The sequence below is a fragment of the Vidua chalybeata genome, chromosome 21, assembly GCF_026979565.1.
Source record: "Vidua chalybeata isolate OUT-0048 chromosome 21, bVidCha1 merged haplotype, whole genome shotgun sequence".
In the NCBI taxonomy this organism is placed as follows: domain Eukaryota; kingdom Metazoa; phylum Chordata; class Aves; order Passeriformes; family Viduidae; genus Vidua; species Vidua chalybeata.
In genome coordinates, this window is record NC_071550.1 from 2,214,859 (window position 1) to 2,234,676 (window position 19,818).

General features: G+C 55.2%; 1 protein-coding gene across 4 annotated transcripts in view; it reads left to right on the plus strand.

Annotated features, from left to right (window-relative positions):
- KCNT1 (potassium sodium-activated channel subfamily T member 1) overlaps positions 1-19,818 on the plus strand; it is a 79,842-nt gene that overhangs the window by 27,463 nt on the left and 32,561 nt on the right. For 2 of the 4 annotated variants that reach the window (XM_053962213.1, XM_053962214.1), the window contains exon 1: positions 10,217-10,365. The exons of the other annotated variants lie outside the window; for them this stretch is intronic. In XM_053962213.1, the coding sequence (XP_053818188.1) occupies positions 10,217-10,365 (149 nt within the window). Of the gene's footprint in view, positions 1-10,216; positions 10,366-19,818 lie in introns of those variants that run through there. 4 annotated transcript variants of the gene reach the window in all.

Consider the following 19,818-nt stretch of genomic DNA (forward strand, 5'->3'; position numbering starts at 1 on the left):
GCATCATCCAGCGACCCTGGGGAGGGAAGAAAATGTTATTACCATGACACATAACTGGCAGTGCTGATGGAGAGCCCCAAAGCCAAAATTTCTTCTTTGAATGTCAATCATTTTCCTTGGATTTTTTTAGAAGTTTTATGGAAGTTTTTAGATGCTAAAATTCTCCACATTTTTCAGCAGAAACCCTTAGCACCATTTAATAGGCAGACACTGCTCTGCACCACATAACATTTTCAATACTTTAAAAGCAAAGCTGCTGCAAGAACATATTGAAAAGGGAAAAAAAAAAAAAAAAAAAAAAAGGGGGCTTGGAATCTTTTAAAACTGCAGAGTGGGAATCACTCTGGCATTTTGAAAGTCCCTGTGAAATTACTTCCTGCTGAGCTCTGCCAGGCGGCTCAGGGGTGCTTGCAGCAGCGAGGGCGCTCGTCTCCATCCCAGCATCGCCGGCTCTCCTCCAGGCACTTCGCTGCTGGGCACGAAACCAAATTCCAGAAGGGTTCGTGAGAGGTGCGTGGGGAGCACGAGGCGCCTCTCCAGCCTGTCCCATCCCCTGGGAGAAGCTGGGGTGAATCCCGGGGGAGCAGGGTGTCCCCCTGGGGCTGCCTGTGGTGGGAAGGTGCCCCCGGGGCTGTGGCTGCTGCCTGTCCTGCCCTTGGTCACTGAGGGTGCCCAGAGCATCCCTGTCCTTTCTCCAGGTGCTGCCTCAGCCCCCTGCAGGAGGAGGACACCGAGGGGGGAATCCCGGCCTCGGAGGCACCCGCGGGACTCAGGCCTGGGAGAGGCTGGAGGGACATTGAGGAATTGCCACGGTAATTAAGGCTCTGGAGGGACATTAAGGATTTTGCCACACGGGGTGGTTTTTCTGCTCCTCCTGTCCCACAGCTCGGGCACGGGACCTCTCCTGCCCCGCTCCTCCTGCGGGCATCGCCAGCGGTACCCAGGGGCGTTTCCAAGGTGTTTTCAGACAGGTGGCAAGGCGCTGCACGAACGCTTAAAGCCATAAACATCTCTGGTGCAAAGATCGTCCCTGCTGGGAGGCAGCGAACAGCAGCTGCTGGCGGGGGAGGGCGGTGCTTTGGGGCTGGGGGAGCCCGGAGCCCCCCAGCTCCTCCCGGCCGGGTTTGGGTGCTGCCCTGGCACCTGCTCAGCTCCTCCCGGCTGGATTTGGGTGCTGCCCTGCATCTCCTCCCAGACTGGTTTGGGTGCTGCCCTGCAGCTCCTCCCGGCCGGGTCTGGGTGCTGCCCTGACACCTGCTCAGCTCCTCCCGGCTGGGTTTGGGTGCTGCCCTGGCACCTCCAACCAGCCGGGTTTGGGTGCTGCCCTGGCACCTCCAACCAGCCGGGTTTGGGTGCTGCCCTGGCACCTGCTCAGCTCCTCCCGGCTGGGTTTGGGTGCTGCCCTGGCACCTCCAACCAGCCGGGTTTGGGTGCTGCCCTGGCACCTCCTCAGCTCCTCCCGGCTGGTTTTGGGTGCTGCCCTGGCATCTCCAACCAGCCGGGTTTGGGTGCTGCCCTGCATCTCGTCCCAGACGGGTTTGGGTGCTGCCCTGACACCTCCTCAGCTCCTCCCGGCTGGATTTGGGTGCTGCCCTGCAGCTCCTCCCGGCCGGGTCTGGGTGCTGCCCTGGCACCTCCTCAGCTCCTCCCGGCCGGGTCTGGGTGCTGCCCTGGCACCTCCTCTGCGCATCGCCGCCTCCCCTCGCCGCCGTGCCCGCATTGCTCCGCTCGCTGCGCAGCCGGGGCTGACTCATGCTCGGGGAGCGCTGCCCGGCCCCGGCTGCCAGCCCTGCCTGGGTGAGGACCCGGCGCCGCTCTCATTAAATCTTGGGAAGCAGAGAGTGACCCCGTTATGTACTCACCTGGAAAAGTGACTTGGCCGTGCCTCATTACTGTGCTCTGCCTGGAGGCTTCTCATGCTTCCCTTGCAGATATATATATTTAGATTTTACCCGAGGGCTTTTAATTTTCTCGCTGGCTTGAGCAGCTGCGACAGGCACACACTTACCTCCCCTTTTTCCTCCGGCCATTTTAACCTGCCACCGGCTTTGTTAAGGAGCAGGAGGGGATTGGGAGTCACTGAAACGCTTCAGGGTCTCATTGCTCTGCTTGTGAGCCTGTCAAATGCACCCAGGAGTGGGAACGGTGTCAGCAGCATCGTGGCTTTGTAGGGAGGCTTGTTCAGCAGCTGCTCGGGCGTGCTCTATTTCTCCTTCTCCCTGCTAAGCAGTCCCGAGTTGCCACACTGGGTTTGCAGCTTTCGTGTTCGTCGCTGATGAGCCACACTTAGAGAGGTAAAAATGGCTTTGCAAAGGCTGCGATGACAGTTCTGGGATTCAGCGGTTACATAAGGGCTGCTCCGGCTCCCGGGGAGCCACCCGGGGAAGGGGAGCTGCCCTCCCTGCTCCCCGCCAGCCAAAAAGAGGGGTTCTGTTTGGGAATCACCTCCATCCATGAGGACACGGCTGCCGGGCGCCAGCTGAGCCCCCCGCAGCGGGAGCAGCCTCCTGGCTCTGGGTGGGAGGGAGATTTCAGGACACTGCTCCTATTACTGGGCAGTTTCTGGAGTTCTTGGTCCTCTCCTTTGAACCCTAACATTTGGAAGTCGTCAGCATTTGAAATATTAATGCAGGGTACACTGGCAAGAGGAGAGAAATCAAAGGCTCTTCTGGTACCAGCCCGTCCCCCTCTGGGCTCACAGCCTGCCTGCAAGCTCTGGATGTGTTTTCTTACTTTACATAATTTTTCCATCTCTCTCCATCAGCCCAGCTCTTCAAAGGCTTCCTTCTGTTTCCAGCTCTCTTGCAGCTGCTAAATGCACTCTCCTCTATGCTTTCCAAAGTGCTCCTCCTTCCCCAAAACTCCATTGCTCCAGTTTATTGGAGAAGTCTCCCAAACTCTGCTGGGGGGTCGCTGGGCGATGCAGGAGCTGCTGCCTGGAGCTGTTTGGTTCTGCTGCCTGGCTCAGCTGCCAAGGCTAAATGGGGAAAGCGAGGGAATGAAACACAGGCAGTGAATTTCTGCCTGTGTCATGCAAATCTTCCTGGTGTTTGCTGTGGCCCCACTTGGCCAAAGGTTTCTGCAGGTGTGTGATGGTGTCAGTGAATATCGGTGTTCCCCCACTCTCCTGGTGGGTTTGTTTGGTTTGCCAAGATGCCAAGGACCCCCCAGAAGTGCAGTGGGGATGGAGCAGCCCCCCCCAGGCCCACCGTGGTGGGAGCTGATCCCACAGAGATCCTTGGAGGTGAGTCCCCTCCAAAGGTGGACGTGGCTGTGGCTGAGACTCCGGAACGGAGAGAGGGAATTTGGTTCCGCTGTGATTTTGGCAGCAGCACTCAGCCCAGCTGCTGTCCCAGCCAGATGCTGTGATGACAGAAATCCCTGCAGTCTGTGAACTTTTCCTGAAATGCTTTTAATGACAGTTTAATAATAACACTTAGTGCTCGGTACAGAGCTTCTCACCCCTGGAAGCGCAAGGCTTTAGTGAGAAGGGTAGGGACCATTATCCCCCCTGTGAGCGGGGGGGAAGAGCTGCTTTTATTTGTGAGCCTAATTATAACAAGTGGAATTAATCAACTTTTCATATGAATGGCGTTGCTTTTTAAAGACAAATGTCAGAAAGGAGTCCTAGAGAGCTCGAAGTGGTGTAGATCCATCTGATGGCTTCTCAGGGAACTCGTCAGAGCCTGTGGAGCAAAGGCATTAACCCTGCCAAGGCAGAGGGAGGAGGGAGCAGAAAGGCGAGGCAAGGCAGGGCACAGTGTGGGTTTGCTGGTGCCCTGGGTCCTGCTCAGGGGGTGTTTCTGAAAGCTGCTGCTGCCCCAGCCCTGTTGTGTGTTGTTCCCCCTGTCCTTCCCCTCTCCAGCTGCTCAAAGCCCCACTGCTTGGGAATATTCTCCCAGCTCCTGAGTGTCCTCTGATCCTTAGTGCTCTCCGTGTAGTGCATGGAGGAATTCCATTGAAATAAGTACTTTACTCATTGATTAGTTTCTTAGTGGGAGGACTCAAAGAGGCCATAACCTCTTCCTGTGAAGTCACTGAGTTTTGGGTGTTTTCCCCCTCTTCTTTGTCCTGCTCCAGATCCCCCTGGTGCATCCTGGCCCTCCCCAGCCTGCAGGGAGCCCAGGCAGGTGGAGGCTTGTTTTGGCTGGAGCCTCTTGGTGTGACAATAATGGGCAGTGAGTGACCAAGGCCTGTGAGTGCAGGTGGGAGAGCCCCTGAGATGCTTTCAGTGCTGCCCTGCTGCTCACAGCCCATTACCGGAGGGACTCGCCTCCAAGGACGCCAAAATCCTGGGAAATCCTCCCATTGCCTTTGGCACTCAGCTGCAGGGAGTGGGGAAGGCAGGACCCACCACCCCAGGGCACAGAGGGCACAGGAGCTTCAAGGCAGGACTCGTGTGCGAGTGCTTTGAATTGCAAAGCGTGGCTGGGGCGTCCCCTGGCCCTGCCCTGCTCCAGCAGCACCAGCTCCACAGATCCGTGCCTCTCCCAGGAGATCAGCCCCAGCTCACCTGGATGCCCCACAGATCCGTGCCTCTCCCTGGGGGATCAGCCCCAGCTCACCTGGATGCCCCACAGATCCGTGTCTCTCCCAGGAGATCAGCCCCAGCTCACCTGGATGCCCCACAGATCCGTGTCTCTCCCAGGGGATCAGCCCCAGCTCACCTGGATGCCCCACAGATCCGTGTCTCTCCCTGGGGGATCAGCCCCAGCTCACCTGGATGCCCCACAGATCCGTGTCTCTCCCAGGGGATCAGTCCCAGCTCACCTGGATGCCCCACAGATCCGTGTCTCTCCCAGGGGATCAGTCCCAGCTCACCTGGATGCCCCATGGATCCGTGTCTCTCCCAGGGGATCAGCCCCAGCTCACCTGGATGCCCCATGGATCTGTGTCTCTCCCAGGGGATCAGCCCCAGCTCACCTGGATGCCCCACAGATCCGTGTCTCTCCCAGGAGATCAGCCCCAGGACAGCCCCAGCTCACCTGGATGCCCCACAGATCTGTGTCTCTCCCAGGGGATCAGCCCCAGCTCACCTGGATGCCCCACAGATCCGTGTCTCTCCCGGGGGGATCAGCCCCAGGACAGCCCCAGCTCACCTGGATGCCCCACGGATCCGTGTCTCTCCCAGGGGATCAGCCCCAGCTCACCTGGATGCCCCACAGATCCGTGTCTCTCCCAGGGGATCAGTCCCAGCTCACCTGGATGCCCCATGGATCCGTGTCTCTCCCAGGGGATCAGCCCCAGGACAGCCCCAGCTCACCTGGATGCACCTCTCTGGGAGTGGCAGGTAGGAGTCATCCTCCACCCCGGCTTTCTGCCGCCCCTCAGGAGGGATTTGCTCCTCTGAGCATTTCAAATTTCACCTTTGACAGAGCCCTGCTGGCTCTCCCAGCTGAGCTCCTGCTCCCATGCCAGGGAGGACCTTCCTCTCCAGGCTAATGGAAAGAAAATGGAGAGGAGTTTTTTTTTAATTGACTTGGGATCAATAGATAAAAGTATTTCCTAAAAGCACTTTTATTAATAAATACCTACATAAATCCCTTCCCAGGCATCTGCTGTATGTTGTAATACCTACAGTCTGAGTTAATCAATGTATTGGTATTGCATGTTTGACTGTGAAAGGAACTGGAGCTCTTTGGGTTCAAGTTTCTAACTGTAATTCCAGGAGCTGATGGATAGTCAGAAATCCTGGCAGAAGGACCTGTTTTGGTAGGAAAAGAGTTCCTTGGGGCACTCTTGAGCAGGGTGTGCTGTTAGGGGAGCAGGTGAGGGCATCCTGGCTGTCCCAGAGGGCTCTGAGCGTGTCCATGTGTGTGTGGGAGCAGCTCTGGCACGGCGCAGGCAGGGAAAGGCCAAGTTCTACACAGAGAAAGAGGATGAAGCACCAACATTTTTTATTTTTTTAAATTTTTTTTCTTTTTGGCAAATTTACTATTTTCACTGAGACAAATGTCAGAGGAAAAAAACATTCTGGTGAGGAAGCAGAAGCTCCTTTTTCTGTGATTTTAACTTCCCATTGGGATAGAGAACGATTAGTGAGTAGAGAGAAAAAAAAAAAAACTTTAGAATTCCTGAGAAACATGGGCATTTCCAGGCAGTTCTGCTGCAGAGGGATATTTCAGCTGGTGTTTTTTGTGGCTTGGCTGCAGGGTCCTCGGTGGGATGGCTCTGCCTGAGCCTTGGCAGCCTCCAAACCTTGGCAGCTTTCGAAAAGCAATTCTGCAGAGTGCCTGGTGACAATGTAGGGCATTCCCTGGCAGCTCGGGGCAGAGCTGGTGCATGTGCACTTTGTGAAAAACACTCCAGCAAGAGGCTGTGCCAGGCAGCTTTGTGCATTTAACTGAGCATTAGTGGCCCTCTGAGGTTTATCGAGCTGATAATGTCATGCTGTGACATTTGTTGGGGTCTTGGAATACAGGAGGTGATTGTGGCAGTCACAAATTACGTGGGATCTTGTTTTTCCTTGCTGTTATTAAATAAAGGGAGGTCAGGGTTGCTCTGCAAAGGCACAGAAACACAGAGGGGCCATGCAGGGAAAGGTGATTTTCCTAGAGCTGCTTGCCAAGTGTGGCCAGGGGTTCCTGGAGGGATAATAATGAGCATTAATGGCTTTTCAGCTCGGGGTCCCTGGAGTTAACACTTTATTTGTATGAACACAGCCCCTCCTCAGAGCAGCAGCCCTGGTAACATCTCCTGTGAGGCTCTGACTGCTCAAGCTCTTCTTCCAAAGTGTGTTTACCCACCCAGGTTACTTCTTGTGGGCTTGGAATGGTCTTTGCAGAGCTGATTCCTTTCAGGATTTTACAATACATTAACCTGGCTTTCCCTGAAGAGGTCTTGCAAACTAACACCCTTGGGTTGTGTCTCAGCAGAGCAGGTTTGTTTGCCAGAAAATGGGAAAAACTCAACCCCTTCCTGTATCATCAGCTACTTCTAATGGACAGGGTGATGCTTTATTATTAATAAGTTGGATACGTGAGTAAAGGGAGTTTTGGCAGCCAGGACTGAAAGTGGCCTAGAAAAAAAAGGGAGAATATTTAACAATGCAGTTGCTGTGGATTCAATTAAGATTCTGCTTCTTTCTTAATCTTATTTTCTGAAATATTATTACCCCTGCAACTGCTGCTCAGCAGTTCCCAGCCACCTCTCCAGCCCCCGGCACAGCAGTGGTCTCTGCATAATGTGGATGCTGAAATGAGAAATCAGCACTTTGTAATGGGCTCTCAAACTAAAATTAAACATCAGTTTCCTGGCTTGCAGTCAGATGGTTGGCATTCAGCTGGCCCGGGAAGTGTTTCTGGACCAGAGGAATTCTTCTTTGGGCTTTGATGTTGCCGAGGTTGTGTTTTGTTGGGTTTCCCCCCCCCGGGACTCCCTCGGAGGACGTGCCGTGCAAACAAGGTGCTCCATGTGGAGCTTGCTGCTGTGTCCCCTGGGCAGAGGCACAGAGGATGTCCCTGCAGAGCTGGCTCAGGTGACAGCCACGGCTCTTTCTAGGAACAGGCTGTTTCCCTGCCAGAGGGAGTGTCCTGGGTGTCCTGGATGTACTGGGCTGCCTTTGCTCACACTTTCTGCTTCACCCCCGCTCCCCTGTGCTTCTGGACACAACAGGAGTCTGCTGTGGGGGCCGGGAGGGGCGAGGCTGCTGGGCTCTGGGCCTTTGGGGAACGCGCTGCATTGCTGAGAGTGTTTTCTGATGGAAGCACAGCAGAGGAGCTGCTCTGGCAGCTCAGGGCAGGGCTGAGCGCTCCGAGTCGCCCTGGGGGATCAGCCGGGCTCTCAGAGGCTCTGCTCAGCGCTGGGACACCTCTCCTCTCCCCCAGAAGGGGAATATTTGCTCTGACCCACAGCCCCGGTTGCAGTTTCTCGTGGGCTGGGGTCAGATCATTCCCCTCGCTCTGGGTTTCCTGTCTTGGTTCGTGTTTAAGCGCTTGACAGAAAAGGCGACTTCGTGGAGAGGCTTCTGTGGGCAGGATCTGAGCTCCTCACGGGGCTCTTTGTGCTTTTTGTCACCTTCTGCACAGCACAAGTGTGACAGGAGAGTTTATATGTTCTGTTAAAATTCCCCAGGTCTTTCCCTAATCCCTCTTCTGTGCCTGCTGCTGTGTGAGGGCATTGGTGCTGAGATTAATGACTTAAGCCTAAACCCCTTTTCACATATAATTTCAAGCCTAAAATTAATGTTCTTCTGCAGTTAGGAATACAATACAATATGGAATTCATCCAAAAAGAGACACCTGATTGCCCCATCCCAGTGGCTCTCTGGTCCAGGAGGATTTATCAGAGCACACTCAAACCCAGAGGGCTGACAGATTAAATTTGGTGTTTGAGGACAGCACCCCGAAGTAAAGAGATGTGGAGCAATGAGATGAAGAGTCTGAATCAAACCATGAAGCAGAAAGGAATGACTTGGGTGGAAAATTAATGTATTGAGCTAATGAATCATTTCGAGGCAAAACAAGAAATTAAATGTACGCTGAAAGCTGGCACATTAAGCAAAGGGCTGTGGGTTTTTATCCATTTTGCATTTCAAAATGCAGAAACAAAGTATGTCGGATGGTGAAATCCCATTGAGAAATAATGCTGTGAGCAGGGAAACCAGGATCTGGTTAACAAGAAATGGGGACTTGGGGGGTCTGCCTTTGTGCCACGGGGCAAATGATGGCTGGGTACTGGTGTTGGGGGCAAGAGCAGAGGGCAGAGCTCAGCGTGCCTGACAGCTCCTGGCAGCAGAGAGGGAGCAAAGGACTGGCCTTTTCTTCCCAGCATTTGGCACAGGACGGTGATTCTGGGTGTTCTGACAGCCTGGCAGGGGGTGGGAGGTGTGGTTAGGGCATGGAGCTGTGCCAAAGGGAATTGTCAGCGTTTCACTCTGAAAGGAAAGTACTTTGGAGCCCAGAATTCCCATGCAGGGCAGCTCCTGCCCTGCTCTCCCAGCCAGCCTCCTCACAGCTGCAGGTCCCAGGCTCTGCCCTGACCCTTCCAGTCAACGCCTCGACTTTTTGTACAGCAACATTTAAAGGAATCCCGGAGCCTGACAATTCGCATTGGTTTAGGCCACGACGTGGTGACCATCGGTGAACTCATTCTCTATTTCCAGCCTGCAAAGGGGCAGCACCGCGCTGCAGTGGGGCTGGGCCGTGGGGCAGCCCTGGTGTGATGGGTTGGCACCACTTGGGGTGGCGTTGGGGCGCTGGGGGTGGCACGGCAGGAGCTGGGTGGCACTGACGCCGCCGTGCTGCGGTGGCACTGCTGTCCGCGGTGCTGAGCCCTGCGCCCCACGCGGGCTGCGGCACCTCCAAGATGCTTTTTTGCTCCTGGCTGCCGTCGAACACAAGCAGGAGCAGCTCTGCACTGGTGGCATTCCCAAATGAAGGGAAGGATCCACGATCCTTTCCCCCCAGTCCCACCCGTGCGCTCAGGGGTTCTCTCCAGCTCAGCTCTCCCCTGGCCACGGTGAATTCCCTTTTCTGTTAGATATCTTGACAAATCCATGCCAAGAGTGCTGAAGGAGCAGCAGCTTTTGCTGTCACCTGAAGAGGGAAGCGTGAGTCACTCCGGGACAGGTGACATGCACCTGCCTGGCCAGGTGAGCAGGAACTGAGCCCTGCTGGCCACTCTGAGGGAGCAGCAGTAAGTTCCTCTCTGGCTTGGTTCCCAGAGGGTGCTTTTAGGAGGGGACAGAGCTCTGCTGCTTCATGTCTGAGAGAGCCAAACCTGCTGAGTCTGTTCCCTGGCACGCAGTGTGCACGCTGCTCTGTACACAGAGGGATAAGATAAAATAGCTTCCTCCTCCTCATGTTGCTACCGAAAAAACAGCGATGGGGAAAAAAAAATAATCCTTCAGCCCCTGCCCTGCCTGTGGTGATAAGAGCAGTGCAATCCTTCTTTTGACAGAGTCAGGCAAGGCAATTTCATTATTTAGCAAACAAAGCCCTTTCAGAGATTTCTGCATCGTGGACGTTTTCTCGGCGGTTTTGCACCAAATTTGTTGCAGCAGCAAGGCCGGAGAGTTTGCCTTGACTCCCCTCACTACCAAAATAAATGTACAGGGCAGGATTGTTCCACTGAGCAGCCGTGACTGGGGAGAGAGAAGAAGGAAGGAGATGGTACGTGCCGACAGCTCTAAACTGATTGCGGTGAGGATTGCTATGTATGAGAGAGTTCAGGGGGGAAACAGGAGGAAGTCACAGAGGCAGCCAAGGCTCGCAGGATGGCAAGAGCCAAGCTGAAGAATTCCCCTTCAGAGAGCAATTCCCATGTCAAAACTGTCCCACCAGCGACGACAGAAGATGCCCACGGGGTGAGCCCCTTGTTACCGTCTCGGAGGATGGGATCCATGGGGAGTGATGTCGGACAAAGGTATTGCAGGACTGCAGTGCTGCGTGGGGAGGCTGGGTGGGGGGAGGCTGCACCTTTTATCTTTTAAATGAGAGGGAAAGGATTAGTGCCTCCACGGGCTGGAGGGGTGGTGGATCAAATCCTTTGGAGAGCTATGTTAAAGAGCCACGCCAGCTCTAAAGTTGTGTTATGAAATAGGGAGCTGGAGCAGAAGGAAACCAGTTCCTTTAAATTTTTTATAGGTGCTTCTTGATTTTTTTTCTCTTTTATATGCCTAAAGCATGTCTGAATGACAACCTAAGACCGTGGGGCTGCCACACACCACTGTTAACTTGCACTGCACCTTCCCTGTGCAGTATAAACCCCGAGCTTATTTACACTGCTAACGCCACGGTACGCACTGTGCATTAGCACCATGTTTGTGTGGCAGGAGAGATGCTCGGTTGCCCATCTGAGCAATAATTCATTTGTAACTGCAATAAAAAAAAAAAAAAAAAAAGCTGCCATAGGAAATGCTGCAGCCTTCCTGCAAGCACAGAGCTGAGTGTAGAGAGAGGAAGGAGCTGTTTTCCAGGAGGAGGAGAACGCTTTGCGCTGCACTGGGATCTCAGGGATTCAGAAGGAGCCAGGTCCCCTAGTTACGATGAGGATGCAAATGTCACAAATTCAGTTCTCGTTCTGTTCGTTCCATTTTCTGTTTCATTCTTTTCCCACCATCTACCCAGCCCATCTTTCAGCCCATCCGTGCTGCCTCACCTGTGACTGTGTACTGTATGTCTTCGAGGATGTAATTTGGTGCAAATGAGCTCGGTAGGAAAGCTCCTGCTCGGGGGAGGAGGGGGGGGGATTTTACTTGTTTGATTTAGGCTGGAATGAATTAATGCCTCAGCTTCTGCCTCTTGGCATATCTGGGGGGAGGGTGGCACCGAGCCAGGACCAGCAGCTGAGGTGCCCTCCGGGGAAGCCGAGGAAGGAGGCGTGTGCTGGGGAGCGCCGGCGCGGCTGCTGCCGGTGCCGAGCCGTGCCGGGCACATGCTCCAGTCTCCAGGTCTGGGAGGCAGAGTTCCTGGCACACTGAGGAGCTGGGAGCGTGTGCCCCTGGCGTGGTGTGCCAGCCCTCCAGATGGCTCCGGAGCCGGGGCTCTGGTGAGCAAACACTGGGAGCTGGTGGGGCGCTGCCTCTGACTCTGCCAGGCAAGGGCTCACACGTGTGAAGGCTGAGAGCTGGGCATCGTGGCGTGCAGCGGGACTAAATCCCTGGAGCTGGTGTGGTCTCGGAATGTTTTGGCAGTCTGGGTCTGCTCCCGGTGCTGGTCAGGCTGTTTGTGGTCTGGTTTTGTGCCTTGTTTCGTTGCTGTAAAAAGGCACCAAGGCTGGACCTGTCCCGGGGGTACCTGAATCTCTGAGGGCACATCCTGAGCACCACTGTGGGCAAAGCCTTTGGAGCAAGACTGCTTCCTCTCTGTGCTCTTCCAAGTTCTGCTGGTGTCCCCTCAGGACAGGGTCAGTGGCCAAACCAGATGCGTAGGGGCCAGAAAAATACATCTGGGAGACTGCTACAAACTCATTCCACTGATCAGCAGTGATCAAACATCCAAGAGGGGTTTCTCCTCTCTGGCACCCAGGGGCCTGGTGGATTCCTGCCCAAGGCCAGGGGGCCAAACCTTCACCCCAGGGCTGATCCTCCTTGTCTTGTGTGGGAGCACAGCATAAAGCAGGGACGCTGCAAGGCGCTATTGGATCTGGAGGGCAACGATTCCAAAAATTGCATCACTACGGTGTTTCGGTGGACCCTCGAGAGAAGGTGCCCCAGGGCTGTATAAAGACCAAATTTCCTGGGTTTCACAGGGATTTTAAGTGATTTGCTGCAATCTTGTTGTAAGAGACTGCTGCTGTGAGGTGGAGAAGTTGGTGGAACTCTTTGACACCCCTGTGCAGAACCCTGCCAGCCGCAGCCTGCGGTGCCTGGATTCTCTCTGCCAGGATCTCCTCCTTCCCTGGGCACTGCTTCCCAACAGTGAGTTGGCAATTAAGGTTGAGATCTCTGCACTTCTCTTCCCCTGCTGCAACCAAGGCAGGAAGATTGGTTTGGAAGGGATGAGCAGCGAGTTTGTGAGTCTGTGTCTCCCAAAGCCAGACTCCAGCAGCGTTACCAAGTCTGCAGTGACAATTGTCCCTGGGAGCTGGGAGCGAATTTCCAGGTGATGGTGGAAGGAGATGTGTGTTACAGGGTGTTCTCAGGATGCAAATGATTCCTCCTGATGATTGAAGCCAGGGAAATCTATTCTCACCTACTTTATTTATCTCCTTTCTCTGAGTCACTGCAGCATCTCAGTGCTTTTAGGGGTTCCCAGTCAAAACAGGAGGAAAAGATTTGAATTCATCTGAGGAAAAACCACTCCACAGCTTGGGAGCAAAAAGGGGAATTCAGGACTGCCCCTGGGCATCCAGGACAGGGATATTTTCCTGTGTCTGGTGACCTGCAGGTGGGATGGGACAAGCCCATGTGGAAGTATCCTCCAGCAAAGAGGCTTGGAGTTATTTCTGTGTGCCAGGGCTTGCTGTGAGAGGGGGATGGAGCTGGGAGCCTCCTGGCCACGCAGACCAGCTGCCTGGGCACTGAGACTGCCCTGGCACCAGGTGATAGTGACTGGAAGCAGCCAGGAGAGGCTGAGCCTCTTCCCTGCAAGCCAGGCTTTTCCTGAGGCAGGTTTGTCCCTTGTGCTGGAGGGATTGAAAGGGAGAGGTGTGAGGGGAAGCAGAGCTGCACAGGACACTCTGTGTTTGGGCAGGGGGCAGGACATGCAAACATCTGCTTGGATCCCTTTTCATGGACCGGTGATCTCCCTGCAGCACCCGAGGTGTGGGTTTAAAAACACAAACAAAGGTTTTTACAAGATAACCATGTCCTGTTTGTGCAGCTCTGCTGGAAGCAGGGGAAGCTCTGACCACTGCCTGTCCCCAGGGCACACTGGGGCTCCGGAGGGATTGCAAACATTCCTGTTTGGTGTCTGGTTTGGACGCCCTGCCTCAGCCCTTGGCAGGGCTCTGAGTCCCCTCCCTGTCCCCTGGGCCCCACCTCAGCTCCTTCAGCTGTGTTTGTTGAGCTGCTGGGAACAGAATTGTGAGCTGCTGAGGTTTGGGAGGAGGATTAGCATTGCAGAGGAGCTGGGCTTGGACAGGACCTGCAGGGCTCTGCTCCAAAGCTGGACTGGCTTTAAAGTTGTCCCAGCTGGTTCAGGACCAGCCCTGCTGAGTTTTGAACATCTCACCGGACATTTCCCAGCTTCTTTGGGTGCTGGGTTTGTTCATTCTCAGGTGAATAATTGCTCCCTTGCTGCATCTTGTACCCGTTCCCTCTTGTCCTTTTGCTGTGTGTCCCAGAGGAGCCTGGCTGCTCCTTTCCCGTTGGGCAGCCCAAGGCAGCAGCTGGATCCTTCCCTCCCTTTTCTTTCTCCTTCAGGCTGCACCCTCCCACCCCCCACAGCCTCGCCTCGTCTCTCAGTTGGAGATATTTTTGGCAGGAACAAATGGGACCCTGCTTCAGCCCTGTTGCTGTCAACAAGGTGGCTGCAGTCTCCTCAGTGGGAACGAGCAGCACTCTGCTAGGCCGAGCTTAACGCGAGGCTCTTGGAGGTAAAGCACTCCAGAGAGTGAGGAATTCACCCAAACGTGTCTGAAAATAGAATTTCTGACCGATGGATGTTTGTTCCCCCTCAGGGGCAGCCTGGAATTAACACGCAGCTAAATGTGGGTTTTGTTGCCTGACATTTGCACACAAAGGAACCACAGAGAGGTCCAGTCTGGCCAGTGCAACCACTACAGCCACTCAGTGCTTGCAGGAGCTCTCCAGGTGAGGCTCTCCATAGGACACAATTCCCTGCTGAACCATCGCCATGCTTGGAATTCCCTCCTGCAGGGACAGCAAGTCAATTTATTTATTTTTAACGTTTCTTTAACAAAAGCCTTTTCCAGCAAAGACCTTTCAGAGCCCTCTCTCTGTCCTCAGCAAATGCCAAGTGCTGGTTTGCTGCCTCAGCTCTGGGTGAGGTGATTTTGTGCAGGAGAAATGCTGTGCCAGGGGCATCCCCTGTGTGGGGTTTGCCCACCCCTGCCCAGCTCCAGCCTTGGGTCTTCTGCTGCTTCTGGGCTGGCTGGGGATGAGGGTTTGTACCAGAAATCCGAGCAGGCTGTGGCTGGAGGTGTCAGGATGCTCTGTGCCCGACCTGGCCCCTGCACTGCCCTCTCTGAGCTGGGGTGACAAAGTGACAGTGTCACTTTGTGAGGGAGGGCAGGACCAGCATGGCTGGGGGAGCCTTTAAAAGAGAATCTGAGGGATCTGACATATTTTTCTCATTAAGTTCTTTGGCTTTGATGTGCTTTGCTCTGCTGGGCTGGGCAGCCCAGGCTGGGATGTGATTTTTGGGGTCTCTCGGGGTGGAGGGCAGCGGGCTGTGCCTGTTTGCTGGCAGCGTGTTGATCTCTGCCCACGCTGGAGCATCTCCCAGCCCTGGGGTCCAAGCACCCAGCCCTCCCCTGGGTCTGTGCCCGCTGTGCCCGGGGAGGGCTGAGCATCTCCTCTCCTGCCAGCCGTGGCCGTGCTTCCCTTGGGCTCTTCTGCCAGGCCAGGGAGGCGGCCCTGCTGACGCTTCTGGGCACTTCTCTGGGGGATGCTGAGGGTGTTTTCAGGGCAGGGAGCTCAGTGCTATCAGGGCAAGATGCAAATGCAGGGATCCTGGTGATCAGGACACGATCCCAAACGCTGCTGACAGCCGCCATCCCTCACTCTGGGCAGAGCTGTTCATCAGCACGGCAGCGATTCCTCCCCGGGCTGCAGAGTCAGGGCCGGAGCCCGGCTGCTTCTTTTCCTTGCCCCGGGGCTGCTGGAACAGCCCCAAAGTGCTGGGACGGCCCCGAGCCCTGCTCCTGCTGCCGGCTTTGTGGCCACTCCTCTGCAGGGACAGCCCTGACATCCCGGTGTCCCACCCCGAGCCCCCTCCAGCTGTCGGATGTGTTGGTGGCTGCTCCTGTGCCTGCGCTCCCATTTCTCAAAGCCCAGGCTCACTCTGGCAGAAAGGGCTTGCCCTGTGGGCACGGGGCGATGCCAGCCCCGAGCTGGGTGCTGGGGGGAGCGGGATGAGGTTGGGAAGTGCTGAGCTCTCCTCCCACGGCCCTGGGGAGCCGCCAGCACCGCTGAGGATCTCGGTGCCCTACATAGCCCTGACAGGCAGACACGATCCTCACCTAAAGATGCCACACTCAGCACTCGCACTTGGGCTCCTGCTCTGTCTATTTTAGGATCCTCATCCCCATCAGGTCCCATCAGGGCACAGGGATTAGCAGGTTCCCCCCTCAGGGGAGGCTTTCCTGCTTGCTGTAAGAGTGGCACCCCTCTGAGTGGGCCGTGAGGGTCCGTGGCACGCCAGGGTCTCGTATCCCACCTCCAAACTTGCCCACAGTCTTTCCCCCACAAGGATCAGTCACTTGGCAGGACTGCAGGGACTCATTTAGCTCATTAGCAAAGGCAGGGAGCTGTGTGTCAGAGCAGCCTGAGCATCTGCAGGGCCTTTTTGCCCAGGCTTGGCAGTGCCTGCCCTCTCCATCTACCTTGTAGCCAGGTGGGATCGGACTCTTCTCCCAAGAAACAATCACTAGGAGAAGAGGAAATGGCCTCAAGTTGTGCCTGGGGAGATTTAGGTTGGATTTGGGGCAGCATTTCTTTACCAAAAGGGTTGTGCATAGGTGGAGTCCCCATGCCTGGAGGGATCTGAATGATGTGATTGTGGCTGTGGGCACATGGCTTAGTGGCGGGCTTGGCAGCGCTGGGGGTAAGGTCTGATGATGGATTCGGTGACCTTAGAGGTCCTTTCCAGCCTCAATGAATCTGTGGCTGATTCTGGGAGAGGCACAACCTTCTGGAAGGCCACTACAGGCCAGGCTGGACACTGGGCTGGGAACAGCCTGTCCGGCTGCAGCGAGCGCTGCTGCGGCTCTGGCGCCGCGCCTGCTGCTGCCCAAACTTTATGTGTTTGAGCTGCGATGTGGCTTTTGCAGAGGAATGCCGAGGAAAAGTGCTCCTGTGATTAAAGCAGCGCCCCGGGGAGGCAGCTGAGCCCACCCTCGGTGAGCTGCTCTGCCCCGGGGCACCTCTGCAGCTGTCTGCAGGTGCTGGTGGCTTTTCCAGGTGTCCACCAGCACAGCTGGCTGAATTCCTCCACACCAGGGGTGCTGGAGGCTCAAGCCCCTTCCCTGGGGTCATCCCTGCTCCATCGCAGCGCGGGAAGGGGAGCTGCCCTTCCCTCCCCTCTCGCAGGGGTTTGTGAGCAGACGTGTGCCTCTTCCTCCCGCTTTCCCCTTCCTCTTGCTCGTTCCTTCTCCCCCTCTTTACTTTCTTTTTTCATCTCCTCCCATCTGTCCTTCTCACATCAGGCTATTTTGGGCTGAGTTTCTCACTGTCAGTATGGTAGGAACCGTGGTGCAGCTCCAGTCTCTAGAGGATGAACACTGCTTCGGGAAGCCTCCCCAGGCACTTACCTTGCTTGGCTCATCTTCACCCCCCTGCCTTGACCCTGTCATGAAGGCATTTCCAGATCAGGGTGAAAAGGCATTAAATCCTTCCCAGAGCCAGGGGAGAAAGTAATCAGATTTAATTCCTTTCCACCTCGGTCTTGAAATGCCTCTGAGCCTTGCAAGCAGTTATTAAAGCAGCCTGAAGCCAAGAGTGCTGTTGGCAGGTCATTACTTGCGTCTGCAACTTCCAGAGGCTTCAAGTCAGGGCATGAATGTTTTTGTTTGTTTGTTTGGAAAGGATGGCTGTAAATTGAATAGGAAATGCACCACCAGAAGTGAATTTTTAATGCTCTTCATTTACCAAAAGTTCGGGAGCCAGTGGTGAAGGCGCAGAGTTTGCTGGGAGGGAACAGGTCCCTGTGTGAGCTGGGCTGGGCTGGGCTGAGCTGGGCTGGGCTGGGCTGGGTTGTCCTGTGCTGCTCTCTCCCTCTGAGCATCCTGGAGCACTTGGAACACAGGGACAGCATTTGGCCTCAAATTACCTGCATGAGGCACACGAGCTAAGTGCCCCCCATGTCCCACAGCGCCCTGGCAGAGCTGGAGGAGAGCTGGGGCTTGGGGCTGGCTGCCTTCCCCCCTGGAGAGAAGGGAGCTGGTTCTGCTGGCCCAGTTCTCGGGGTTCTGGAGCCCAGGGGTGCTGTGCACACCCTGCCCAGCTCGGGGGGGGGACCAGCCTCTGCTGGGAGGAGCTGGAGGCAGAGCTGAGGAGGCAGGATGAGGTGGAAGGTGCTGCTCAGCCGAGGAGCTGCCTCCAGCATGGGTGGGCAGGTGATTGCTCTCTCTTTTACATAAGCAAGCTTTATTATGGCTTTGTTCTAATAATAAACGTGCCTTTGTCTCCTCACCTTCTAATAAAACCTTCCCCTTTCGTCAGGGGCTGTAGCTTGAAAGGTGGGGGCAGACCTGTCTCTGAAGCAGCCAAGAAGTTCCTTCCCCCTCTGCTCCTCTCCTTTCTCCCACCCTTCCCTGCTCTGCTCTTCTGTCTGGGAGGTGCTGCTTGTGCCAGCCAGCAGCCTGGCATGGTGGTTGGTGCTTGGCAGCACCCAGGGGCCTCAGCTTGCCCCGTGTGGGGACAGCTCTGCTCTCCCAGCCCCAGGATCCTGCAGGGGAGCCAAGGTCCTTTGGCTGCCTGTGCCGTCGTTGTTTTCCACGGGAATGAGGTGAGCCGAGGTTTGTCTGCTCTCATGGAGCCAGATCTGGATGGAATAAAAAGGTCAGTTTGAAGTAGATAATCTAAAACACATTAAAAGCCAGAGTAACCTTTCTGACTCCATTAAGTGGCTTAGGTTCTGTGTGGTATAAATCACTGTTAAAGCGTTTTTGGGATCTCCAGATGAGATTTGGAATGGTTTTTAGTTTTCTTAGAGAAATCTCCATATTTTCTCAGCAATTGTTGTGAGAATTTGGGTGCCTGGTGGGAAGAAGGAGACATTTCAGTGGGATACCTCAAATCACTTCTTCCCTCTGTGACCAGCACGGCCAAGTTCACTCATTTGGGAGCCAAAAGCACCTTTTTGTAACCAAAAAAGGATTATTTTATTGCATGTGCTTTAACCACGGCACAACGTGGCCAAAGCCACCCTTGGGGAGGTTTATGTGTGTCCATGACTTTGGAATCCCTTTTGCCCGTGGTGCCTCCATGTGAGTGAGGTGTTTATTGTCCTCCTGAGCCCTTGGATATGGGGGAAGGAATCCTGGGAATCTCCCTGGCTCACCCCAGGGAGAAGGAGGTTCTGCAGGACCCCGCTGATCTGTGTGGCTTTGTGCCTTTGCTGTCTGGCTTTCGGGAGGGTCGCTCTGCAGCTGGAATTGGCTCCTGTTCCCCCACCCTTCCCGGCTGCCAGCTGGCACCAGATTAGGAGAAAACCAAATCATTCGCTGATTCTGTCCCCGTGGGCATCCCTGTGAGGCAGCAAAGGCCACTGCTCAAAACCAGAGGCAGGCGAGGGGCCCGAGCAGCCCCTGCTGCTAACGTGGGATAATCCAATTGAGCTGCAGGGAGCCTGAGCTGGCAGCTCCTTCCCCAGGCTCTGCAGCTGGAGAAAATCCGGGCTGCTGGGCAGGAATAAGTGCCAGGGCTGCTCTGAGGCATGACACAGCTGTAGAGCCACCCCAGAGCTTGTTCTTGCTGTGGGAGGTGGCACAAGAGACCACTTTGCTGTGAATTGACTTAATGCTCCAGGAGAAAGCTGGAAATGAGCAGGGAAGAGGGGAAAATGGCAGGAGGGAGCAGGGCAGGAGCTGAGCCCAGAGAAGAAAAGGCTCTGGGGAGATCCTACAGCAGCCTCCAGTGAAAGGGGCTCCAAAAGAGCTGGAGAAGGACTTTGGATAAGGGCTTGGAGTGACAGGATGAGGGGGAATGGCTTCACGCTGACAGACAGCAGGGCTGGATTAAATAGTGGGGAGAAATCCTTCCCTGCGAGGGTGGGGAGGCCCTGGCACAGGGTGCCCCATCTCTGGCAGTGTCCAAGGCCAGGTTGGACAGGGCTTGGAGCAGCCTGGGATAGAGGAAGGAGCAATGAGCTCCTCCCAGGCTCTGCACAGAGCAGAGCCCAGGAGCAGGAGCAAAATAAATCCTGTCCCAGGGAGGCTGCTCCTCGTAGCTGAGGGATGGATCAGCTTCCTTTTGGCTTGCATTCCTGCTGAAATGTGAATTTATTGCTTTTATTTAGTTTGAACTGTGCTGGAATGCTGCAGCCTTGTAAAGCAAAAGCAAAATGCAAGAAAAATCTTTATGGTCTGCAGTGGCCCCCTTGGCTGTGATGATATTTCTCGGTGTCCCTGGCTCGCAGTAAATCAGGAAAGGAGAGAGGGAACTGCTGGAACAGGGAAGGGCTCAGGCAGGCTCAGTTAAAGATGGGGACTCAGGGATGGGTGTCCTGGTGACAGCACCATTTTCACAAG